Below are 27,777 nucleotides of genomic sequence, written 5' to 3' on the forward strand. Positions count from 1 at the left end.
GTGCCCATGCATAATTAATGAGAAGCTCAATGAGTGATTAACAAAATTTATGTAAACAAAACTGAATGCATTTGCACATCTGCATTTTCGTTTGTATTTCTTCAGACATTCCCTTATTTTGTTTCCTTTCAGGAAAAAACTCATGGAATGTGGGGCACCTGTCACACTAAAAATGCAGATAAAATACCTTCTGTACCATCCAAAATTTTCAGCACTTAATATCCATTGATAACTTGCACTGTACTTTTTGACTGTACATATTTAATTGTAATTATAATGAAAATATTGTAAATTGCTGGGTAATAGCCAGGGGAAATTTTATTGAAATGTATCAACAGCAATGGTGAAACAGGAGTAACTCTGCCATTGTTTATCTTTGTGTATGGAGAGTCTCTGTCACATTGCGAGCAGAGAGTAGGCAGAGCAGCTCGAGTTATGAAAGAGTGTGGAAGTGTTGGTTGAGTGCTCCCACTGACATGGGATGCAGCTATGTTCACATCAGTGTAGACGTTCCTGATTCATTAACCTGCAAGTATTGAGAGCACAGTAGGAGTGGACAGTCAGAGAATACTGCGATTCTAACTATTGCCTGCCCAATAATTGTCCATGGCTCTGGAGATGACTCAGGTTTCTCGAACAGCAGCAGCGGCACCAGTGGCAGCTCAGCATTGTCGTTGGCTACATTTTGCATCATCCACACTGCTACAACATTATAAGACTCTCCAGTGACAGATATAATAATGTAGTGGCTTTATCCAGTTAATTTCTTTCACAAAGTTTGAATAACTTGAATAATAATGTGCAATAGTTAAAACTTGTAGAGAACTTGTGTTGTCATTGTCCTCAGACATTATTACCAAGCAGGGTCCCTTTTCCTTTCTGTGCAATCACTGAGTATTGTAAGAATATGAAAATTGATTAACTATTTACTGCCAGTTTTGTGTGTTTGCTAATGACCAGTTTCAGTCTAAATTTTCTAACCCAGTAACTGTTCATTCTTGTATTGCATGACTGGGGCTACTTAAAGTAAAGTAAAATTTCACTGCAAAACTAATAACTAAAGATAAGCACAAATTAAGAGTGTGCAATTTCATTTATTCTGTATCTAGCTTAGTGAGTGACTTCTGCTGGCTTGGTATGTACAAGGGTGGTTTGAAAAGTTCTTGGAATCATCACGAGAGCTCAGCACTAGCGCAAGTTATTCACATGATATTCACTGGACTGTTGCCTGTAAACATATGCCAAATCAGCCACATCAGTGCTCTTGGAAGAGAGCTCTGCCGGTGATGTGGCTCTGTCGTTGTTCCCACGTAGTGATTTGCAAAGATGGAAAAAATGTAGATCCGAGCAGTGATTAAGTACTTAGCAAAGAAAGATATGAGAGCAAAGAACATTCATGCTGATTTCCAGAACGCACTGGGGGACTCTACTCCTTCATATTCAACTGTTGCCAAATGGACAAATGAATTTAAATTTGTTTGGGAGAGCTTAGATGATGATCTGTGCAGTTGTCGGCCAAGATGTGTCACTACTCAGAAACCATTGTAAAAGTGCACAAAATGGCCATGGAGGATCACAATTGAAAGTGTGTGAAATTGCTCATGCTTACCAGATGTCTTCTGAAAGGCTATATCACATTTTAACTGAAGGGTTAGAAATGAAAAAATTATCTGCAAAATGGATAAAAATGCGTGAGAATGAACATATCAGCTCAATGATTGGCACATTTTAGGAGAGACAAACAACATTTTTTGCCCCAGTTTGTGACCACAGATGAAAACTTGGGTGCACTGCTATACCCCAGAGACAAAACAACAGTCAAAGCAGTGGAAAAATGCTGATTCTCTGACACCAAAGGAAGCAAAGACAACTCCTTTTGTGGGAAACGTTGTGACATCAGTGTTCTGGGATGCAAAGGGGATCCTTTTTCTAGATTATCTCTCCACTGGACAACAATTACTGGAGAATACTATGCTAACCTCCTGGACAAGTTGCAACAAAAGATCATGAAAAAAAAAGCCAAGTTTAGCAAGGAAGAAAGTCATCTCCCATCAAAACAATGTGTGCCCGCACATATGTTACATCACCATGGCAAAATTACATGAACTAACGTATGAATTGTTGCCACAACCAACTTATTCACCTGATATGGCTCTGTCAGACTTCCATCTCTTCCCAAAACTGAAAATTTTTCTTGGCGGATGAAGATTCACTTCAAACAAAGAATTGATAGCCAGAGTTGACAACTATTTTGCAGGCCTGGAGGAAACTCATTTTTGAGTTGGGATCAAGACACTGGAACATTGTTGGACCAAGTGCATTAATCTACAAGGAGATTACACTGATAAATAAAAAGTGTTTCAGTGATGTAAGTACTATTTTCTATTCCATTCTGAGAACTTTTCAAACCACTCTTGTATTTTATTGTTGTTATTTTAAAAGTAAAACTAATTGCCCATTTGCTTAAAGTAAATTCAGTCTGATCTTTCAATAATCAAAAGTAAATTGCTTGCCTTTTTCTAAATTTTGTATTACGTTACACTGAGGTTACTGGAAGTAATTTTTTTCTACATAACAGAGTTTAAGTTAAGCCCGTTATTCATTTAACAAGTAGCTCCATTTAGTTTCAAAATTTATTATTCCAGAATAAGTAACTGCAAACTCAGTGCTTTCTGATTCATTTATTTTCTCGTGAACTGTTGTGCTGTGGAAAAGTGTGACAACCTTCTGTTGCCATGCCAGTGTTTGTTTGCTTAAATTTATTTGCCATTACCTTTCTCAAGATGCTGGGGATTCATTGGCCTAGCAGGCTGTCAACCATTTAATTATTCCTTTTTTAGCTAATCAGTGTTTTATTGTGTTATCAGTGATTTTTGTATTAAATATTATGTGGTACCCTTTTTCGGCCCTGTGTGGTTCGGAAGCAATTGCACTATACTCCACCCATTTCAAAATTACCATCAGTATTTAGCTTAAGTTCAGAATAGTCTTCCTTCAGAAGAGTCTGTTGTACACTTTCCTCCAACAAACCAGTGTTATTTTCCTTCAGTAATCATAGCCTTACTCATTGTAAAATTTCATTAGGCATATGCAATCATGGTCAGTTACATCACAATGCAGTAGGCCGATTAGTAATAGAGGGGTTACACTGTGACTGGTTGTATTTTTGCCTATGAGGGCCAGTGTTAAGGGTTATTGCAGGGCAGTTGCAAGGGGACAAGTGAGGTGATAGGAAACAGCAGAGCTTGTGGTAGTTGGACGGTGGCAATAGATTATGAGTCAGCTTGGTGCCCTCTGCAGTTGGGCAGATGGCGGGAGCATTAAAAATACAGGCCAAGGAGGTGACTTGCACCTGACAGAGTTGACACTTGCCAGTACTGAATACTGCACCATTGGCTTAGAGAACATCAAGAACTGTTTTGAGGTGGGCAGATTGTGAGCCATGTCTGGCGAAAAAACTAGGATATCGCCAGACTTGGCTTAACAAAAAGAAAATTTAAAAAGCAGGCTGTCTATATAATATTGCCAGGCTTGTGCAGCATTTTTTAGTTCATAAGGCATAAAAAGGAACTCAAAATATCCTAAAAGTGTAGCTGTGGCAGTCTTGTGAATGTCATCTTTGTACACTGGTTTCTGCAGATACATCTTCTTTCAATCAACTACACTGAACACTTTAGCATTGGCAAGATAGTGTGTGAAGTCTTGGATATTAGGGACTGTATAACTGTCCATGACTATGCAAGCATTCAAGACATGGCAGTTCCTGCAAAGTTTGCCTGTGCTGTCCCTCTTAGGGACAAGGTAGATGGATGAGGCCCAGCTGCTATCTGATGGGCGAATAATGCCAACTTGTAAGAACTTGTCCACTGCTGCCTTTGACATGGGGAGGTGGCCTGGGGGTAAATGTCTGTGGTCCTGGCTAACTTGTGGGCTAGGCGTAGTGTTAAAGTGGTGCACTATGCCACTGTTGATTGTTCACAAGATAAAAAGATCATGCAGGGTGGAGCCACTGGTTGAAAGTTTCTCAGCACAGGCTTCATGGAGGTTGATGTCCTGAGCAGCAGAAAGAATACCTAATGTCAGGAGCCAGATTGCCTGAGCAAGGTGGTAGTCTGTGCATGTTCAGTGTGGTCAGTGAGCTGCGGAATCTTAGATGAGGTTGCAGCAGGCAGCACTGCATGTAGCTACTGGCTCAGTCCAGGGGGTGATGGCATCAGATAGCAGCCTCAGATTGGAGCCGGGCTGCCCATGTGAAGCTGGTGTGTGTACAAGAATGGCATGATCAATAGGCTGTGGAGGTTTGGTAATGGTGCAGCAGGCAACACAGGGTGCATGTGCTGGCTCGACACAGGCTGTAGTGTACTTTGAAGGCACAGGTGCAGTGCAGGTGAGGCCAATTTGCCCAGACATGAGCATGGAGCAGGAGGCATGGTCTGGCATGGGTTTGGAGTGGCTGTGTCAGGTGACTTGAGGTGTTGGGTGACAGGTTCAAGTCTGTAGGCATATATGACAGGTGAGGAATGGAGGCACTCGAGGGTGGAGTGAGTCTCTGTGAGTTCTGCCTGTCCTGTTTGGATGCAACTGCATAGGGATGCATCATCCTGTCAGAGATGAATAAGTGTCTCTTGCATGTCCATTTACTGCTGACAGATATGTAGCAAGTGTTGTATGTACCATTGCGTGGGTGTGGCTGAGGACAAAGTAGCGTCAGTGTTGTTGTGTTGGGGCAGTGAGGCAGCCAGGGTTTGTGTGCTACCAGCAGCACAGTCAGGAGGCATGTAGGTGAGTCTTTTTGTATGCAGTATGGGCACAGGGTGAAAGACCCATAGGAAATCAGCACTCAGGACCAGCTCCATAGCATCAGCAGTGATGAACAACCATGTGAAGGTTGTAGTAAAGCTGAGGTCTAAAGTCAATGTCTGGATACCCCTCACAGTGATAGGAGAGCAATTAGCAGCTGTCAAGCAAAGGTGCAAATGTTCACACATAAGCAAGATAGGCATGTGAGGTGCTGTACTGATCTGTGACCTGGTGTCGACCAGGAAACTTAGTCTACTGATGCTGTTGAAGACGTACAGCTGACTGTTGGCAGTGACATCTGAAGCTGGTGGGCAGGTGCCAACTTTGTGTGTGTCGAGGCAATTTATGCATCATTCACAGCTCAGGGTGCCTCTCATAGGCCATGAGGTGAGTTTTAGTAGTCACATGGTTGATAATAGAGTCATCAGGTGTCACCAAAGTAGGTGTGGTACCAATAGAGGTGAGACTGTGAATGCGTAGCTGCCAATGTACGGGGAGTGACAGCTGGAGCCGCGTTTGTTTCTTAAATACAGAGGGCAGTGACCATCGTGACATCAGTGTTGGGTGGGGCTTGGAGCACTAGGTGACTGTCAGTGGCTGCAGGAGGTCTCATGCATGGCAGTGCAGTGAATGTTGTTGATGCTCTGTCTAAGTTGAGAAACAGTGAATATGTGGTCGGCCAGGGCAGTTAGGCATCAAGAGACTGGTTACTAGTGGCAAGTAAAATCATCTTCACCTGGGGTGGGAACCTGATGTTCCAGATTGTCTACAGTGCCTTGTCAGGCATTACACATGGGTCTATTTTGCTGCAAAGATGCCACCACGATTTGGAGGGGTTTCCGTCCTCTAAATGTTCACTGTAAAGTACCTGGTGTAGTTACTCTTTGGGATTCCAGAAAAGGCATCATAAATTGGTGTTTTGGCGTTCCTATATTTGCCTGTAGATGATAGTGCCAGGATGATGTCATAGATAACATCAGTGTGGGTGCCAAATGGCTGAGTAGAGAGAGGTGCTTGTCTCGTCTGTGACAGTGGCATTGGAGGCAAACATGCTTTTGATGATCGTGAACCAAAGGCATGGGTTGTCTGTACATAACAGTGGCAGTGTGAGCCATGAAGTAGTTAATTCTTTGGTTTGGTAAATGGAAATGACATTTGGCTAGGGCCTACCGTCAGGTAGACCATTCACCTGGTTCAAGTCTTTCAAGTTGATGCCACTTTGGCAACTTGTGTGTTGATGGGGATGAAATGACGATGATAAGGACAACACAACACCCAGTCCCTGAGTGGAGAAAATCTCTGACCCAGGCGGGAATTGAACCTGTGATGTTAGGTATGACATTCCTTCACACTGACCACTCAGCTACCAGGGGCAGATGTTCAGTTTGGTAATGTGGTTGGAATATGTCCACACAGCACGGGGAAAGCTGCAGGTTGGCAGTGGGCAGAAATGCAGGCAGCTTCAAAGGCTGGAGAATGAATGGACTAGTATGTGACATGGATGAGATGAGCAGACACATATCCAATGCATGTGACAACAGCCATAACATGGTCAGCAAGGATTGGTATCCAAGTCATGAAAATGTTGACAGAATGTGGAGGAGATGTTACACTGGTAGAGTGTGTAATGAAGCCAATAAGCAGATTGTCAATTGTATTGCACTGTGCTTAGGCTGTAGTGTGACAAGTGTTATTGTCACTTTTAATCACTTGGGCAACATACGGAGAACTGTATAGTGATGGTGAGATGCACAAGAGGTTGATGAAATTTGCAGTCAGTGTAACACAATCTTGATGTGGTGGCCACATTGTTACAATGTGAATTTGCACTATTTTATCATTCACTCAGAGTTAGGGGTCACCAATGTGGAACTCCAGTATTTAGTGATGGTGAATGATAGATGACACATTAGTACAGATTACACAACACCCTTTATTGAATAGAAATTCTATACATTCTAGAATACATGACATAGCACATTTGAGTCACACAGCGAACCAAACTATGAGTAATTTTCTCTGGCCAGCAATGCTAATGTTCCCACAAGCTCTTTGCATATCTTTCACACTTTTACAAATTTCTCTTACTGTTTTACCTTAATATGTATAACCTCTTTGATAGTAAGCCTATTAGAGCCCCCAAGGTATTAGCATTTTCCATTTTCTTCCCCGAGTTCTCTTTTTAATTTCAGAAGCCTGTCACCCATCCACTTTCAAATATGTCCAATACATTATAGTTTCTCAGTCTTACAATCAACTCCTTAAGTATCACTACCAAGGACAGTTTTAAAGGAACTAGAATCACAATCACCAAAGCACTTGATGTACTGTAACCCATATCTTTCAACACGTCTTTGAAATATAAGTTTCATACCAGCTGCTTCCATCCTGAATGACTCCTGCAGCACATTTCTTCATATTTACTCTGTTGTTTATTCTCTTCTTCTGTACTGTTACATTTCTTTCCAAGAGAATGAACATTATGGTACTTGCTTATCACTTGAAGATCAAGTATTTTGTCATTATCAGTACTAATCACAGATGCCCCTTACAGTGAAGTGTGACCATGCATCATCCATGTGCCATCACAGAAAACATATAAATCAATGTTGGGCACATTACATTCATTTATCTGCAAGCCACTATTTAGTATCATAGCCTCCTGCACTGCAGAAGTAAGATTTTGTTTACATTCCTCCTCTACTACACACAGCTGTTCTCTATTTATGTAACTGTACCTTGCAGCAGTGGATAGCATGTTCATAATTCCACAAAACAAGTTTGTACCTTGATTGCCAACAACCAAACACCTCATCTCATAACACAGTCTCAGATTTGTTTCATATGTCCGGCTATTCACTTTAGAAGTTTTGAAACTAACATCAGCCTTACAACTCTCATAAAATAAATCCAAAATACGCATGACACCAATCATTTTTAGGCCATCATAAAAAATCAAAGCATGGGCAGCACAGTTAGCACAAATGCAAGCAAACTCAATTACTTTAGACAATATACTAAGTTCTATGAGCCTAGATCCACTCAACATATCATCTTCTGCCTTGAAATCATCAATAAAATGCCTCCATCAACTTTTTTGCTTGAAATACTTTTTTATTTTATGTACAAGCTTGTTTCATGATATGAGAAATATGACTCATTTTCATTGTTTTAAAAATCTTGTACCCAATATGAGGCATGCTAGAAGGAGTAGGAGTCAGAGTATAAACATTATGAAAATATTTAAACTTTCACGGAATATGAAATCATACTGCCATTTGGAATCTATCATCGAACAATCCTTCAGCTGTTAGTGACAATAAGAAGAAACATTTTTAGTGAGAGCCAAGGAACAAGTTAACAGTCACTGAAGAAAGCAGATGTGGCTGTAAACAAGCTTTAAAAAAATTATATGTTTAGAGTCTGAGCTGGCATCCAATATTTTGCTGCTTTAATTTTAATATATTAAACTGACTTCTAAGCCAACGAAAAACTTTCATGATTTTTCACTAATTTTTATTAAACCACCCCCCACCCCTCCCTTAAGAATACCTAGGAATGTCATTCTGCATTTGAGCAAATATTTTGATAGAGCACACTCAAGTAGTAATTGTCCATGTTCAGGTTAAAGTGAGACATTTTCGTTCATTCAATCAATTGTTTGACAATCTCAATGGGCTTATTTTAATGACAAAAATAGGGGGCCTCAGGCTGTTTTCTACAATATATTTTAAGGGTGTGATTATAAAATGTCTTACTGTAAACAATTTAATACATTTTGATGCTGTATTTTGTGGGCTTTTTCTTTTTGATGCACTGAGAGTGGAAGACATGAATAGGAGCCAATATGTCACCATGTTGCCTTGCAGCTCTGATTGTTACATCATCAAATGAAGGCATCATAATAGAAGCAAAAAAACTACTAAAACTAAAATTTGCTCTGAGCATTATCAATCCCAACCAATCAATTTTCCACAGTTCCCTCATATTAGAATAATTTGACATTTTACAGGAAATCAAAAACAGAGCCCCAATAAGTGCCATGATTTCTTCACAGTTTGTCAACTGGAAGTCTCTAACATGTCCATCAATTTTTCTCTGTTCCTCCCACTGCAAGCATATATTTGATGAATTTTTGTTGCAGAAATATTTATTTCAGAAATTCATTCTCCAGTTGGAGATTTATGATTTGATTTGTAGAAATGCATCTAGAGGGGTTTTGACATCTGCTGCAGTTCCTTTCAGTCTAGGCAAAATCTTAATACTTTCAGCTCTTAATTCCTGTGAAATTCATGTTAAGTACTTTGAATCATTTACCTATAATGTTTCCTTTCCATGCAGAGATAAAAACATAACTGAACAAGATCATCACCCTCAAGTAGTATTTCTTCAACTGGTCTATCATCTTCTTCCCCTTCTTGTAATTACAAATCATAATCTGTGCAAGTATCCTCCTGCTCTATGTTCTTAGGTTTGTTATTCATAATCCTTCCTTCACTCTCGATGTACCCTTCCTCTTCAGCTTCAGACAGTGCATGTAAACACTGATGTATCTCCTCTTTGGTATGAAGTCTGTAATCCCTAAAATGAATTAATGAATCAGGGACCCTTCAAAGCTGAGGATAAACCATGTTCTTTGGGTGATGATCTTCAATCAATTAGCTGCCCCCCCCCCCCCCCCCCCCCCCTCTACCATACACTTCCATACTGGCTATCCCTGTATATGGAACAAAGCAACTAACAGAATAGTGAATAAAAGAATAAACACTAACATCATCAAAAAACTATGCATCTGTATGTTCTACCATTCACTCCCTAGCAGGTTAGACACTCAACATAACATAAGAACACCAAGAAAAATAAAGTTATAGTTCTTACATGACAGCCTCCACATTCGAGTTTCAGCTGTGTGGCAGCTACACTATGTGATCGAAAGTATCTGGACACCCCCAAAAACATACGTATTTCATATTAGGTGCATTGTGCTGCCATCTACTGCCAGATACTCCATATCAGCGATCTAACTAGTCATTAGACATCATGAGAGAACAGAATGGAGTGCTCTGCGGAACTCGGACTTCAAGTGTGGTCAGGTGATTGAGTGTCACTTGTGGCATACGTCTCGACATGAGATTTCCACACTCCTAAACATCCCCAGGTCCACTGTTTCTGATGTGATAGTGAAGTGGAAACATGAAGGGATATGTACAGAACAAAAGGGTACAGGCCAACCTCATCTGTTGACTGACAGAGAGTGCCGACAATTGAAGAGGGTTGTAAAGTGTAATAGGCAGACATCTACCCAGACCATCACATAGGAATTCCAAACTGCATCAGGATCCACTGTAAGTACTATGACAGTTAGGAGGGAGGTGGGAAAACTTGGATTTCATGGTCGAGCAGCTGCTCACAAGCCACACATCACGCTGGTAAATGCCAAACGATGCCTCGCTTGGTGCACGGATTGTAAATTTTGGATGACTGAACAGTGGAAAAATGTTGTGTGGAGTGACAAATCATGGTACACAATGTGGCAATCCAATGGCAGGATGTGGGTGTGGTGAATGCCCCGTGAATGTCACCTGACAGCATGTGTAATGCCAACAGTAAAATTCGGAGGCGGTGGTGTTATGGTGAGGTCGGGCTTTTCATGGAGGGGGCTTGCACCCCTTGTTGTTTTGCATGGCACTATCACAGCAAAGGCCTACACTGATGTTTTAAGCACCTACTTGCTTCTCACCACTGAAGAGCAATTTGGGGTGGCGATTGCATCTTTCAACACGATCAAGCACCTGTTCATAATGCATAGCCTGTGGCAGAGTGGTTACAAGACAATAACATCTCTGTAATGAACTGGCCTACACAATGGCCTGGCCTGGCCTGAATCCTACAGAACACCTTTGGGATGTTTTGGAATGCCAGCTTCATGCCAGGTCTCTCCGACCAACATGATATCTCTCCCCAGTGCAGCACTCCATGAAGAATAGGCTACTATTCCCCAAGAAACTTTCCAGCAGCTGACTGAATGTCTGCCTGTAAGAATGGAAGCTGTCATCAAGTCTAAGGGTGGGCCAACACCATACTAATTTGAACATTACCAATGGAGGGCTCCATGAACTTGTAAGTCATTTTCAGCCATGTGTCCAGATACTTTTGATCACATAGTGTATTTGGTTGTCATCTGCTTTCTGCTTTCCACACTCAACTGGTGCAGTAGCAGCAGTTTTGGCAGGATTGCCTTAGTGCCTTCATATGCCAAAAGAGATTAATTTGACCATAGCTGTCAGATTTTTCTGCCATGGGTCAATCTGAGTACTTTTTTCAGGAAGTAGCTCAATTTGCAGCCAGTTTGCTGCACATACTGCTTCCAGAGGCTCAATGAGTGGTTATGGTTTAGCATTATTGAAGAAAGTACCAGACCTTTGGGAGCACCATTGGTGATCGAGCCAGAAAAGGGCACACATGGTGTAAAGGCAGATTGGCTGCATTATGGATACAGATACCTCAATAGTCTCAAGATTACAGATGCTTATCTGATCCCAGGTGTAATGGAAACTTTGGATAGTCTGGGGCAATACAGGTATTTCTCCCCATGGATCTATGGAGTGGCTATTGTTATCTACAAGTAACACCAGAGAATATGCCAAAAAGAGAATTTACAGTTCCTTTAGAAGACTATAAATATTGATATGACACAGCACATCTGACACACAGTATAGAAAAATGTCAGTTTGCATTGCTGCAGCTGCACACAGGTGTGCTGCACAGGCCCACATGCAGCAACATTTACAGAGTAGTTGTTGGTCTGAAAGCCAATGATCATGCCCTTTTGGATATCAGATAAATCATTCTGTTTCTGCATTACGATTATGACTGCACTGTTTTCCACATCCCTACTGACACACTTAATATACCTTCCACTGCTAGTGCTGCTGCCTGACATCTGTGAGTGGTTATTGCAAGCTGATGTCAAACATAGACGGTGGTCAGATTAATGTGGCTGAACCATGTACATTCTTTTGAACATAATGAAGCTTGCTTAAAGAAAAACTAATGACGTAGTCCATGTTGCACTGATTTATGTTTTTTTGTAAAGGACATTTATTGCTATGTTAAAATATTTTGCTAACAGCATTTCTTAAAAGTCAAGTTATGAATTTGTTTTCATGAAGGAAGAGGTAGGGACTTTGCACTAAAATGTGCCTGTTAATTAATAATGATATTCACATTCATTGTTATAGTTCCCTATACTGGACACAGTGTGGAAATAGGTGTATTGTTTGCCTTTTTCCACTAGCATTTTCTTGAATACCATGTGTTAGAGATTTTCTATTGATATGATATTCACTTATCCTATGAAGTGGATAAAATTAATGTGCCTGTGAGTTTACCATTCCATACTATTTCACTGTGGTTTGTTTATCATTTGAGCAGCCCCTCTTACTGATTAATTTCACATTGAAACTTCATGTCACCATGAATGTCCACACAGCAATTTATTTTCTGAGATGTGGGGATGTGTGAGGATCCTAAATCCTTCCACATCAATATACTTGTCACTCTTTGGGACATTTGGCATAAGTTTATCAATTACATTCATCACAGCTTATGTGTTATGTTATTGAAGTTGTTGGTAGATTGGCAGGGTCCAGCAATTTTGAGTAACCATTGTCTGTTTACAATTCATTCTGATACATTCATTGTAGTTGTTTTGGGTGCACGCTTGGTGTTGCAGACTAGCAGCTGATTTCAGCACAGACTGTGTCTGTGAGTCAACATTGGTTTGTTATGACTGCTAATTGTGCTCAACTGAGAGATGTGCATTTTTGGAAGTTGCAGTGGGGAGTTGGCTAGAGTCTGTCATTAACTGACCACACTCACTAATGTTTTCAGGCTCATTATCCATGCCACATTCTGAGAGTTGAAAGATTTCAGTGTGAAGTGGTTCATGTTGTGTTGTGACACATAGTAAGTTGCTAAAACTGATTGTAGTTGAACTCTTTGAAATAAGCAATAATTTAGGTAATAAACTATACAATCTGTGATTCATTAATAAATACTCTCAATCAGATTTGGCACAGTCTGCATTGTATATAGTTACCAGGAAGAAAAGTAATTAGAGCAGTATAAGAGGAGAGAGACAGCATTGTTTAATATGGCACACCAGCCAGTTGTGTTATAATGAGAGGTTTATGGAGTGTATGGAATCAAGTACAAAAAGCAAATACAAAGGCCCTGGAAAGTCAGGAGTAGGTGGGACAATGGAATGCTATGTTACCTGAATACAGTACAGGACAGTGGGTGATGTAGTTAACTCCTTACACACTAAAGTGCAAGACAAAAAAAATCCACACTTGTTGTCAGGGTCCATACCAAGTAGTCAAGATGACCTCACTGGTGAATGTGAAACTGCAACTTCCTGACCATATTACTGTCTTTCACTTCAGGCAAATCTGACCATTATGGGGTGCTCTGGAATCTTTATCATCATTCCAGCATCAGCCCCAGAAAGGGGAGAGGAGGTAGAAAGGAGAAGAAGGCATACTGAGTGGAGCTGACTGCTACTTTGCAAATTGTGCAATCATTGTCTTACGCATCAAGACCTAGAATTGGTCAATGTAAAAAGGAAAGTATAGGGCTTTAAAACTTTATAGAGTTTTATTAGGTGCATTTTTTTCCTGTTATGTGCAATGATAATGAAAATGTGTGGAGGAAATGATGTACAAATGGTGGAGGAGTGTTGTTTTTATTTGTGTGTATTGGGTTGGTACATAAGTTCATGGCATTTTTCAATAAGTTCAATAAACACAACAGAGACTTTAGTCATCGATAATAAATTCTCCTTCACTATTTATAAAATTTGGCAACACTGGGGTAATTTTTTGGTTCTGCAACTGTAGAAATTGTTTAGTTTTTGTGTGAAGAAATCATTGTGTGATGGTCAGGGAGCATTTTTATCTATAAAGGAAGTTCCTTGAAGCTGTTCAATAGAGAGCAGAAAAGGCAAAAATCTGAGGGCACTAGATCAATTGGAAAACATAGGTGTGGAATAACTTCCTGTACAGTGTTTTTTGTCTGTCTAGTAGAATGTTGGTAGAAATTATTGTGGAGTACACAATGTCAGTACACATAGTGTTCCTGTTCATTGTCCTTGGACTAAATCTACAAGACTTCTCAGTTGTTGATAGTAAATGTCAGCGGTGATGGTTACACCTCAGGGAACTGATTTGTAGAACACCATGTAGTCATTGTTCCACCAGGTGCACATTTCTTTTGAGAATTTGCTCAGGCCTTTATACAGGGAGTTGCTGCTTTATTTAGGCTCAACCATCCCTCTATTTTCCTATGTCAGCAGACACCATTTCTCACCACCAGTAACAAGATAGAATAGGAATGGTAAGTGTTGTTCATGAGCCAATTGATGATGAGCAAGCAGAGGTATACATATGGTCACCCACTGATTTTGGTGATTTTGGCTTAGAGCATGTGGTACTCTTACACCTGATTTTTGGACCTTCCACACTGCATGCAAATGTTGGACAATGGTGGAATGATGACAGTTCATTACATTTGCCAATTCTTGAGTACAATGACAGAGATCATTGTGGATTAATGCATCTGAACAATCTTTGTCAATCCCCAAATGTCTTCCTGAATGTGGAGAGTCATTAATGCCAAAACAATCCTCCATAAAATGAAAAAAATAACAAACATTTTCTTGCCATGCTCTCTCAAATGGCATTATCCTCATACACAGCACAAATGTTTCTGGATGCCACCACTGCTGTCAGCCCTCTATTGAACTCAAACAGAAGAATACGTTAGAAATGTTTTAATTCCTCCACATGGCACTCTGTTTTCTAGTGTCCACAGTTCCACTAACTGTCTCAAATGACAAAATGGCAATATGTATCATGATGACAGAATTTTTTTGATCATGTATATAGCCAGTCATGCACTGTGGTTTTCACCTCTTTACCACTTCTGAAATGCCTGCCTTGCATTGATTCTTTGAGTGCATCAAACAGATGACAGTCACTAGGAGGGAATTCTAGTGAATAAGGAGGATGCACCAGACATTCAAATTTAATTTCTTGAATAGTCTCAACTGTATTATGGGCTGTATGCAGTTGGGTATTGTTATTGTTGCAGTACCCCTGAAGTCAAAAGCCACTATCAATTACTCCTGATGATTGCAATGGGTAAAGTCAATTTTTCAGCATGTCTGTATAAGAAACACTTGTTATCATCACTCCCATATCTGTGTAATACTCCAAAATTACTCCATTTGCACACCAAAAGAGAATGAACATGACTTTTCCAGCAGATGGTTGAGTGTTCAATTTCTTATTCCTTGTTTGAACTTTTCATTTCTGGTTGGTGACAGTGGACCCAAGTTTCATTGCTTACAATGATTTTTACCAGATACATAGCCTTCAACATGAAAAGGATGGAAAAGTCCTTCACAGGTGCCACATGGGGTAGCTGCGCATTCTGAGTTGCCTTGCCACAGATCGAACAGCTGCCCCTATCAGTGGTTTGAGTCCTCCCTCGGGCATGGGTGTGTGTGTTGTCCTTAGTGTGAGTTAGTTTAAGTTAGATTAAGTAGTGTGTAAGCCTATGGACTGATGACCTCAGCAGTTTGGTCCCACAGGAACATACCACAAATTTGCAAATTTTTTTCTTCATGGGCACTGACATGATGGTCTTTCAATTCACCAGTCAACTGACTTGGCACCCATCTTGCAGTCATCTTATTGAGGTGCAGTACGTTGGGAACAATGTTCTACACTGAAACAATACTAATCTTGAAACTTGTGTCTATTTCATTCAGAGTTATGTGTCTGTTTTCCTTTACAAGCTCCTCCACCAACAAAATGTTCTTGTCCGTCACTACACGATGGTCTTGGGGCATCCTCTATAAAATTTACAGCACTTTTAAACTTCCTACACCACACATACACTTTCTCCAACAACAAATATAATACCATACTGTGCTATCATTCTGTGATGAATTTAGTTTGGTTTGACACCTTCACTGTACAAAATCGGCATCACACATCACTGCTCAATCAGGGTACATGTTAACAGTGGGGAAGTTATCTTGTAGTTGATGCTGCTGCCTTCGCCTGCATTGGTCATCTTGTTGTGGATGCTGCTGCCTTCTCCTGCATTCATTATAGCATCAATCTGTCACCTGTTGATCACTTTCTGAACCTCAGGGAACACTACCGCCACTTACCAATTCCATCATAAAACTTTTCAAAATTTTATGTGATTTTAAGGTTTTCATTTGAATCACCCTTGTAATATGGTAATTTTGGGGTTCATTTTGTTTCAGAATAAACTTTATATGATAGGAGATGGTGTTAGTTTAGTTTTGTTATATGTATAGTGTAAGTGGAAAACACCTATGGGTATTCTCAGGTTGTAGAATTAGAAGGAACAGTGGAAGCAGTTTATGGATTGCCATTCCACATTGGTCTGAACTGTCACAGAGACATACAAAATGGAGTTATTTCTGGAGAGACAGGTGTGCAAGAATGCCTTAGGGGACATCTCACAACACAGCCATATTTTCAGAAGGCAGGACCCCTTACGCCATGTACGACCGAATTGTAGTACGTAGGGAAGTTCAAGGGGAACAGAATGCTTAGAACTATGGAACAGTAAGATGCTATGAAAAGAACAAAATGTGGCAACTCCAGACTGACTTTTCAGCTTCCAGCAACAGTAACAGGGGCTACAGAACTGAACTGACCAATAGTACTGTGTTATTTCAAGTTATTCACAATTTTAGAAGGAGCCTTGCATTTGGAGGACTGAATTCTCCTAAGGTGGGAAGGAATATTGTTGCATCAATCATAGACCAGACATTGCAACCTTTATAGGGCATGTAGGCAAGCCACCTATGAAGTCCTGCTGTTGGATGTTAGAACACTGCTGGGATAGGATGCTGCAATATAACTGTCTGCCACAATGATGTACTACACTTTCACATGTCATGGCACAAAGCTGTGCTTCCATAGCCATCTATGCAACCAGGAGGCACATTCCTGTCACAACATAACTGGCCAGAGCAGCCATAAATACCCAACACTCAGCATGGTTCCAGGACTTCTGGCTGAAGCTGACACCAAGACAGTCTCCACATAAGCCATCAGTCCAATGTGAGGCCAAGCAGCTTCAAATTTCCCTAGCAGCATAGTGAGCTACCTGCTGGTCTCTAAGGCACTACTAGACATGATGCTTGTGAGTCTTGAGCCAGTGCCACCTAGTGAGCACCTGCTGTAGGATGTCTTCCTCTGTCACTCCAGGTGACTCCAAGGGCTCTGAGTTTGGTGCAAGGCATCAGTGTGCGTGACATGCTGTTCACAGCTGAAGCCATGTGAGCTCACTGGCTGCTGGGATGCCTTTTGTGTGTAAGTAAAGTCATCTCACTGTCCACAGTTCTTGCACTAAGGCAACAACTGGCTTATTAGTCCATATTTGCAATTCAACTAAGCTAAGCATACTGCTGAGAGTTATGTTGAAGTATCAATGATTGTCATGGATGTCTCTGCATGGAAGTCTTGCAGAATAAAGACTGTTAATAATGAATGAACTCTCCTGATTCTGCACTCATTGTGATACCAGTAGATTGTAACTCATAGTTCCTACATGTGCCTTCAAGGGACAGGGCAGAAGCAATCATCCTGGCTGATAGTGGTGGTGTGTGCATTGCCAGTACCATTAGATTAATTATCAGGCTTCTTAAACCTCTTATGTTGTGTTAGAAACCTGCAAATGTATTTCATACTTTTCATTGTCCATGCTGCAACATTCCCCCCCCCTCTCCCCATTAACTGTTGCAACTGTATCAGTTGTTATTTGGAAGCTATGTCTTTTGGAAAATTTTACTTCAAAAGTGATAAGTAAAAATATCACAGACACTGGACAGTCAGAAGTCCTATTACACTTCAAATGAATTAGTTTCATTCACAGTTAGTGTGGCTTACAGAATTTGTTTCAAACAGTTTCTTCTCATTGTTTATTTGTACCTTTACTTGGTCTGTATCCCTGAAGCTTATGATTTTATCTAAACAATGTGGTAAATGAATGAATGTGTTACTATGATTCCAGATAGTCACAGCAAGACAGAAATAAAAAAGGAATGCATTCACTTTTTTATTGTTCTTCTCCTTTTATTGATGTGGCAGTCAGTTGATAACATAGGACCCTTTGTATTCTTAGGCATATTGAGGATGACAGTAAATGAGACGGATGTAGGCAACACTGTCAGCTGTGATGTTCACTGAGGTAACACACTAAGTAGAATTCTGTCCTGATGCATCTTATTAGAAGTGAGGCAGTCATTTTTATAGTTTAATTATCATGAGTCAATGGGTAAATATAAGTAATTTAAATAGTAATGGTAACAAGTCACTGAATAGTTGAAGTACTGCATTGTTCATAGGTACATCAGGCGCGCGCACACACGCATGCTGATTGCATTGTTCTAGTACTGTACCTCAATTAGCATGAAGGGTTGTGTCAAGTGAAGTGGACAAGGGGAGAAAAGAGGTGGGGAGAGGGGTTGGGGAAGGGTGGTTGATGCCTGTGAGGAGGAGCCACAAGGAGTACAGGATAGGAATGTGTAACCTGTGAGCTCATTCTGGCCACAGTTAGAGGGGTTGTGTGCAGTGCCTGATGATTTGAAGGAGTAGACTGGGAGGGGAAGATAGAGCAAAGGAAGAGGGAGACCACAGAAAAGGTGGGTGAGAGCAGGAAGAGTGAAGTTAGGATTGTGGGGCACATATGGAGGTGGTCATGGGGCAGGGGCTGTTGAAGATTGAGGCCCGTTTTATGAGATTAAAGGATATGTTGGAAGCAAAACTCCCATCTATGTAATTTAAAGAAACTGGAGTTGAGGAAGGATCCACATGGCTTGGGTTGTAATGCCACCATGAAATCATGCATGTTCAGCTACATGTTCTGTGACTGGGGTGATTAACTGTGCTCTAGCCACTGTTTGGCAGTTGAGTGGACAGCTGATTGCTAGTCATCCACACTTAAAATGCTGTGCTAATATTAGAGCACAGCTGGTATGTGATATGACTGTTTTCACAGGTGATGCTGCCTCTGAAGGGACAGGAAAGCCTGTGATAGGAGTAGAATATATTGTGATGGTTGGTTCTTCCAGATATATTTTGTACTGTTTCTTCCACGGGGGTATGACATACATGACAAGGAGTAGCGAGTACCTCAGGTGGTAAGGTGAACTAGGATGTTACACAGATTGGATGAAAGGCAGAACACCCACTTTGAGGGGTGAGAGATATTGTGGGTAGTATGATTCTTATTTATGGGCCTGATGATAAGTAGCTGAAACCCTAGGAAAGAATATAGTTCAGTTGTTCCAGTCAAGAATGATATTGTGACAAAGGGGGTGTTCCTTTGCACCTGGTTCCTGGATGCTGTCATAGCATATGGCAAAGGATATCTGTCTGCAGATTATGTCTGGGGTCAGTGAAGGCTTTGTTAATACCTTCAGCATACTAGGAAAGGGACTGCTTGACACTACAGATGAACTACCCTTTGGTGACCGCTTGACACTACAGATAAACTATCCTTGGGTGACCAGACTATATTGAAGTGACATTTTGGCTTGGATGAAATGGCAGGTATCAGACTGCATGTTCTGTTGTTGATTAGTGAGCTTGATGTGGACAGAGGCTTTGATGGAGTCATAAGAAAAGTGGAGGTCAATGTCCAGGAAGGTGGGGCACTGAGCTGAGGAGAACCAGGTGGAGCAGATGGAGGAGATGTTGCAGCTGCGGAAGAATTTGGATATAGTGTCTTCATCCTGGGTCTAGATCATGAAGATATTGTCAGTAAACATGAATCCATCTTGGTGTTTGGGATTTTGGGTAGCTGGGAACATTTCCTCTAGATGGTCATTAAACAGGCTGGCATAAGAGTTTCCATATGGGTGTCCTTGGTGATTGTGTGGATTTGTTTGTTACCTTTTCCTAACAGGAGACATATTTTAGTGCTAGGAAGTAATTAAATACACATATAAGGAATGAGATGATGGTTTTGGATTCAGAAGGATGCAGAGAGAAGTAGGGTTCAACAGTGCCATAGTGGATGTTTCTTTTATAGCAAGGTGAGGGATGAGGGTGGCTCATAGTAGGGAAGTCATTCCTGTCTGATGTGGGAACTTAGGCTGAGGGCACCTAGTTGAGGTATTGGTTAACAAGAGCTGAGATCCTTTTGGTGGCATTTGGGATTGTCAGATTTATGGATTTTGAGAAGCATGTAGAAGGAGGATGTGTTGGGTGGTTGGGGTGAGGAGGGAGAATGATTCTGGGTAAATCTTCTGAGATGTGCCTAAGGATTTGAGCAGGTACAGGTTATCCTGGACACTTTTGGATGGAATCATCATGGCAGAGCTCATAAGTTGAAGGATCAAACATTTTCTGGATGCCTTCTGTCAGATATTCAACCCACCAGCCAAGCAACTGTACAAGCTATAATGGTATGTGTGAGTTTACTATTTAGTTCTGAAGAAGGATTTGTCCAAAAGTTAGCAAAGTTTTTAGTCTAGTTTGTTCGCCTATTTATGAAACTACTAAATTCATATTATGTACCATCTTGCCATGTAGCTTTAGAGACGTACCTGTCAGTATCAGAACGAATTAAATTTTTTGGTTCTTTCACATCTACACTTCCATTGGTAGATAGCAGGATAATGTTCTTTTTCTTCATTATGTTTCCTGAAAAGTGAAGAAAAACAATGACAATTCAGTCTCTGTAACTTTTATTAATGCAGGAAAATGTCAATTTAGTTACATGATAGACAGTTTTTGGTGTAAATGTATATAAAAAATTAAAACTGTGATTATTAAAATTATGCATCACAATAATATGAACAGTTTATAGTTCAGACATCTGAGGAGTGAAGCTATTTTTAGAATGAAAAAAAGCACTTTAACCAGAAAAATGCTTTAATCTTTTCTCATCTCATACTTACTTCCCTTTGGTGGATGTGCTGGTGTATATACTGACCCATGACATGTACTTAAGGAAAACTCAAATCATGTGCTGCTGAAATTGTTTTGAATGTACAAATAAGGGTAAAAGATGTTGAATGACAAAGAGGGAGGACTCACAAAAAATAAAATTATAAAATGAGATCTTAGACTCTGAAATCTTGGAACCACTGGATCTAAAGTATAATGAAAAGGTCAAGTGAGGTCATTTCTTCATTTAAGTATTGCATTTTCTACAAACAAAAGGGCACTAAAAGGCAGAAATTTAAGCAAATTGGTCACAGAGAAAGTAATCCATATGAGAAATAAAGTTTTACTTCTATCACTGCTTAAATTAAAAAATATATATTTATCTAATTTTCTACAAAATTGAAGGAAGAGCACTTTCAACTTCTGAAATAAACAAAAGCTTGCTTTATTAGGATTCTCTCTCTCTCTCTCTCTCTCTCTCTCTCTTTCTCTCTCTCTCTCTCTCTCTCTCTCTCTCTCTCTCTCTCTCTTTCTCTCTCTCTCTCTCTCTCTCTCTCGCTCTCTCTGTAAAACTCTCTTTATACTCTGAATGGTTTGATATGGTCCATCACAACTTCCTCTCCACACCCATTTCAGAGTAGCACTCCTATTGTTTTTTGGATACATTTCAATCTCTTTTTTTACCATTTCCCTCTAATACTGTGGAAATTATTCCTGATATCTTAACATAATGTCTATCATACTGTCTCTTCTTATTGTCAATATTTTACACATGTTCCTCTCCTCACTGAGTCTGTGAAAGACCTCCTGACTTCTTATCTTATCAATCAACCTAATTTTGGAGATATTTCTACAGCATAACATCTTAAATGCTTTGATGCTGTTCTTTTCCAATTTTCTCACAGTTCATCATTCATTCCAACACACAGATGTGCTCCAGCATATATTCTCAGAAAATTCTTCCTCAAATTGAAGCTAACATATGACCGTAGCAAACTTCTTTTAGCTAGGAATGGCCTTTTTGCTAGTGCTTGTCTGATTTTTATGTTTACTTGCGTCATCCATCATATGTTGTTTTACTTACAACTATAAGTTTTCCTGATAAGCAAAAGCAAAAGAGGTATTCTTTTACCCTTAATTTTAATCCCATTCCTGAGCTTATCTTTTATTTTAGTCATGGTTTCTTTGATGTACAATTGAACAGCATGGAAGAAAGACTGCATCCCTGTCTCAAATAGTATTTAATCTGAGCACTTCATTCTTGGTTGTGCATTCTTATTGTTCCTTCTTCGTTCTGTAGTTACTATCCCAGTAAGATTTGTTGACATGATAACAGCATTTGACAATGTAAAATGTCCAAGATGTTCACAATTCTCAGGGAAATAGCTACACACTATAGGGAAATATGGGTGTTATACAATTACAGAACTGACTTTATGTATTGAACAGTCTACTGAGCATAGAATATGGTTTTAGAGTAAACTGGAGAAAGGCAAAAGTAATAAGGGCAGAAATGAGATTACTTATTTAGTTAATATCAAAATTGTGGCCCAAAAAGTAGATGAGTGAAAGAATTCTCCTACCTTGAACGTTGACTGGGTGTGGAGTACACAAGACGGTTTTTTTAGCTTAGGAAATTCTCAATCCATTTCAGACAATAATAGCTGTAGGAGACCCAATATAGAGTAGCCATCTCAGGCAACTTTTGCTCACAGGGGAAGGAATTTTAGTTTAAGATGAAGATAATGGGCTGGGGTTTCCCAAACCCTGCTAAATGGTGATGGCTGGAACCTATTAGATGGTCTTGGTGAGAAATTTCCCCATGACAGTGGCCATAGAGAGGGCCTCATGATGTCCTGTCAAGGGGCAGCAACTGACATGTTGAAAGCAAGAGCAGGATAATGGCCAATGACAGGGCTTACTTTTTGCTCTTGATTTCTGACTGGCTGAAAGGCCTGTATTTTAAACAATTTTGTGAAGTGGTATGGAGCTCACAAAATAGTGGCGTCCCACATTGTGTAGGGAAGACATGTGTCCTCAGAGGTGTAGTTGGTATTTTTGATCTGTATTCTGGAAATCTGGGTTTTATATCCATCATTATCAATACTGGGACTGAGTGCAATACAGAAAACTGACAGTATTTGTAGTGTATTCTCATGGCTGGCAAGTGGTTTTTGCTTAGGCATTTTCCAGTTGTGCTTTATGGGTTGTGAGGAGTAATAAGTGTGAACTTGTGTGGTAAGTTACGTCTATATGAAAATTGGAGATTTTAGCTAATTGGAGATGGTAGTCAGATATAAACTGAAGGACTTGGCTAGAGGTTTTTGTTACATAGTGAAAACTACATCTGCATAGTGCAAATCCAATAGTGATGCTTTTACAGTGAGCTTCCCCTGGTTGATACTGAACTGTATTCCCATTTGGTTGTCAGGAAATTATCAATGGCAACTGCTAATAGCAAGTTGAAAGTGATTTAGTGAACTGTTAGTCATGACACATTTCAACCCACTCATTGGATCCTGGAATAATACCTGCAAGTAGTTAGGTGGTAGTTGGATTTGTGAAAATAGCCCTGTCTTGAAGGTCAAAGTGTGGCTGGTTACCATTATTTAATCTGATTGAGCAGTGAATCATGTCATTGGTCTCACATTCTGCATACTGCCTACAGAGAATCTGGCCATGGCTGTGAGTGTGATTTCATATGATGCCATGGAAGCTTTATATATGAATAAAAGGAACATTTCAGCTGGTGACACCTTTGCCAGGATTGAAATCACCACACAGAACTGCGTCTTCTTTGGCTGGAAGCACCAGCAATCATACCTTTACCAGCCATAGACATAAACTTTGCATCTTTACCCATGGGAGAGATCAACTGTTGCATCAATTTTAACATCATCATTGGCTGCTTGTTGAAGAAAAACAGTAAATTATATGCTAAGGCTGCGCACAATTCATGTTTTACAGTTTGAGTGTAAGCTATTGGTTTTGTATTGTTTCAGATTTTCCTCATAAGTCCTTCAAAGTGCTGAAATCTATGATGATGATTTAGCATTTAGGGGAGATATTTGTAAAGGAGTGGCTGGAAGATTTTAAGTGTTTCAATTTCTGTGAACTTTTGGCAAGTTTGGATCACTGGAGAAGGTGGAAAGCCAATGTATGGTACCAACAAGAAGGAAATTGAAAAACCCAATGTAAGAAAGAAATTTTGAAGCCATTTTAGTTTTGAAACCTAATGTAATAACACAGATTCCAGATAATGTACTGAACAATATAATTAATGACTTACACAATGTAAAATGGAAAAATATATGAGTGTCAAGTCAAATTCTGGATAGTGAGCTTAGGGAGGAAGTGAACAGCATCAACACAAAATGTGTGGAAAAATGTAGGAGTACAGAAGAATCTAAGCTATCTTCTGAAGGAGAAAGTGAGAATTTAAAAGAATGTGCAAAAGAGCTGATTTAGGAGACAAAATTTGTTATTATCAGGTTGGAATAGTCTATATCACAGAAGAAGGGCATTATAAGAAACCATAAGTATCTAATCATGTGTTCACAGAAAGCTCATTGTAAGAAGCTGATACAGGACCTGAAACAGAAGACTCAAATGAAACTGAAGAGATGGTATCTGAATTTGAAACTGTTGTAGCACGGTCAGATGTGCCTGAAATTTTGGCTGTGTCTGATAGCGAGACCTTCCAGAAATGGGAGCTATTCCAGTGCTAAAGCTAGAGAAAGTTTATTCTGCATCATTATTGGAAAAAGTATGGGTATTTTAGCACGTTATGATCAACTGCAGGATCCATCTGGCACAAGGAATCCATGCAGGAAAGGATGCTTGGAAGTGGGAGAATGCTGAGATTCTCCAGAATCTGTGGCTGAATCAGAAAGGTGTTGTGAAAAGTGCATCTATCAGTTTTCAAGAGTGAGAAGTGTTTGTGTATGCATTTCACAATGTAAGAGAAGCAGGAAGAAGACACACAAGAAATGAAAGAACCGGTCTCAAGGTTTTTTCAGGAATGTAGGAGTCAGAGAGCAGCAAAGCAATTTTTTTAAATTGCTGCACTTCCCAAGGAGCCTGGATGCTGAGACTGGCTGACAGCATTTGCAGTCATGAGCACAAACATGACTTTCTCAAATTCTCATACAGTTATGACATATGTGATACATGAGGTGGAGTTTTCCACCAAAATCTGTCACAAGTGCATAAGACAGAATTTCCATCAGAGCTTCAACGACTGAAGAAATTGCTAGGTGATGGTTCGAATCCTCCCATGATCTTTGCTAACTCCACTTCATCTGATGCTGAAATCTCCTGACCGTCCTCAGTGATCCTTTTTATATATAATGTATTTAGCATAATGTACTTTTCATATGTGCTGTGCTAGTATAAAATCTCTCTTTGGCATAGAAATTCAAGAATTACATGTCTGCAGAAATAATTCCTGACAGTGAGTGAAATATTCATCTGTCAGTAGTTGAAAATTGTTCTTAAATAAATATGTTGCCACCATAACAATCAGCTAACTATTGTAGGATATGGAAACTGTAGCAATAGCCCTTACTATATAACAAAAGAGGAACATCTAACATCCAATTCCATGAAATATTGTACAGCTTTTTGTAAATACTGAAAATATGCAACATATTACTGAAAACAAAGATGATGCAACTTACCAAAGGAAAGCATTGGTATGTTGATAGACTCACAAACAAACACAAACACACACACAAAATTCAAGCTTTCGCAACCAACGGTTGCTTCATCAGGAAAGAGGGAAGGAGAGGGAGCAGAAGGACTTACCTTAGGGGGAAAAAAGGACAGGTATACACTAGCACATACACACATATCCATCCGCACATACACAGACACAAGCAGACATATGTAAAGGCAAAGAATTTGGGCAGAGATGTCAGTCGAGGCGGAAGTACAGAGGCAAAGATGATGTTGAATGACAGGTGAGGTAAGAGCGGCGGCAACGTGAAATTAGCAGAGGTTGAGGCCTGGTGGGTAATGGGAAGAGAGGATATATTGAATGGCAAGTTCCCATCTCTGGAGTTCTCACAGGTTGGTGTTAGTGGGAAGTATCCAGATAACTCGGACGGAGTAACACTGTGCCAAGATGTGCTGGCCGTGCACCAAGGCATGTTTAGCCACAAGGTGATCCTCATTACCAACAAACACTGTCTGCCTTTGTCCATTCATATGAATGGACAGTTTGTTGCTGGTCATTCCCACATAGAAAGCTTCACAGTGTAGGCAGGTCAGTTGGTAAATCACGTGCATGCTTTCACACGTGGCTCTGCCTTTGATCGTGTACACCTTCCGGGTTACAGGACTGGAGTAGGTGGTGGTGGGAGGGTGCATGGGACAGGTTTTACACCAGGGGCAGTTATGAGGGTAGGAGCCAGAGGGTAGGGAAGGTGGTTTGGGGATTTCATAGAGATGAACCAAGAGGTTACGAAGGTTAGGTGGACGGTGGAAAGACACTCTTGGTGGAGTGGGGAGGATTTCATGAAGGATGGATCTCATTTCAGGGAAGGATTTGAGGAAGTCGTATCCCTGCTGGAGAGCCACATGCAGAGTCTGATCCAGTCCCAGAAAGTATCCTGTCAAAAGTGGGGCACTTTTGGGGTTCTTCTGTGGGAGGTTCTGGGTTTGAGGGGATGAGGAAGTGGCTCTGGTTATTTGTTTCTGTACCAGGTTGGGAGGGTAGTTGCAGGATGTGAAAGCTGTTTTCAGGTTGATGGTGTAATGGTTCAGGGATTCAGGACTGGAGCAGATTCGTTTGCCACGAAGACCTAGGCTGTAGGGAAGGGACCATTTGATATGGAATGGGTGGCAGCTGTCATATTGGAGGTACTGTTGCTTTTTGGTGGGTTTGATGTGGATGGATGTGTGAAGTTGGCCATTGGATAGATGCAGGTCAACGTCAGGGAAAGTGGCATGGGATTTGGAGTAGGACCAGGTGAATCTGATGGAACCAAAGGAGTTGAGGTTGGAGAGGAAATTCTGGAGTTCTTCTTCACTGTGAGTCCAGATCATGAAGATGTCATCAATAAATCTGTATCAAACTTTGGGTTGGCAGGCCTGGGTATCCAAGAAGGCTTCCTCTGAGTGACCCATAAATAGGTTTGCGTACGAGGGGGCGATCCTAGTATCCATGGCTGTTCCCTTTAATTGTTGGTATGTCTGGCCTTTGAAAGTGAAGAAGTTGTGAGTCAGGATGAAGCTGGCTAAGGTAATGAGGAAAGAGGCTTTAGGTAGGGTGGCAGGTGATTGGCGTGAAAGGAAGTGCTCCATCACAGCAAGGCCCTGGATGTGCGGAATATTTGTGTATAAGGAAGTGGCATCAATGGTTACAAGGATAGTTTCTGGGGATAACAGATTGGGTAAGGATCCCAGGCATTCGAGAAAGTGGTTGGTGTCTTTGATGAAGGATGGGAGACTGCATGTAATGGGTTGAAGTTGTTGATCTACGGAGGCCGAGATATGTTCTGTGGGTCTTGGTAACCAGCTGCAATGGGGCGGCCCAGATGATTGGGTTTGTGAAATTTCGGAAGTAGGTAGAAGGTAGGAGTGTGGGGTGTCAGTGGGGTCAGGAGGTTGATGGAGTCAGGTGAAATGTTTTGTAGGGGGCCTAAGGTTCTGAGGATTCCTTGAAGCTCCTCCTGAACATCAGGAATGGGATTACCTTGGCTAACTTTGTATGTAGTGTTGTCTGAAAGCTGAAGCAGTCCCTCAACCACATACTCCCGACAATCAAGTACCACTGTCATGGAACCCTCTTCCGCCTTAGGAATGACGATGGATCAGCCAGCCTTCAGATCACGGGTAGCCTGGGCTTCAGCAGTGGTGATGTTGGGAGTGGGATTAAGGATTTTTCAGAAGGATTGAGAAGCAAGGCTGGAAGTGAGAAATTCCTGGAAGGTTTGGAGAGGGTGATTTGGAGGAAGAGGAGGTGGGTCCC

At 40.6% G+C, this 27,777-nt stretch overlaps 1 protein-coding gene across 1 annotated transcript in view; it reads right to left on the minus strand.

Moving 5' to 3' along the window:
• LOC124795477 (integrin alpha-4-like) overlaps positions 1-27,777 on the minus strand; it is a 554,156-nt gene that overhangs the window by 66,707 nt on the left and 459,672 nt on the right. The window contains exon 21 of the mRNA XM_047259514.1: positions 20,462-20,558. Coding sequence (XP_047115470.1) covers positions 20,462-20,558 — 97 coding nt within the window. The remainder of the gene's footprint in view (positions 1-20,461; positions 20,559-27,777) is intronic.

Source organism: Schistocerca piceifrons, chromosome 4 (genome assembly GCF_021461385.2).
Source record: "Schistocerca piceifrons isolate TAMUIC-IGC-003096 chromosome 4, iqSchPice1.1, whole genome shotgun sequence".
Classification (NCBI taxonomy): domain Eukaryota; kingdom Metazoa; phylum Arthropoda; class Insecta; order Orthoptera; family Acrididae; genus Schistocerca; species Schistocerca piceifrons.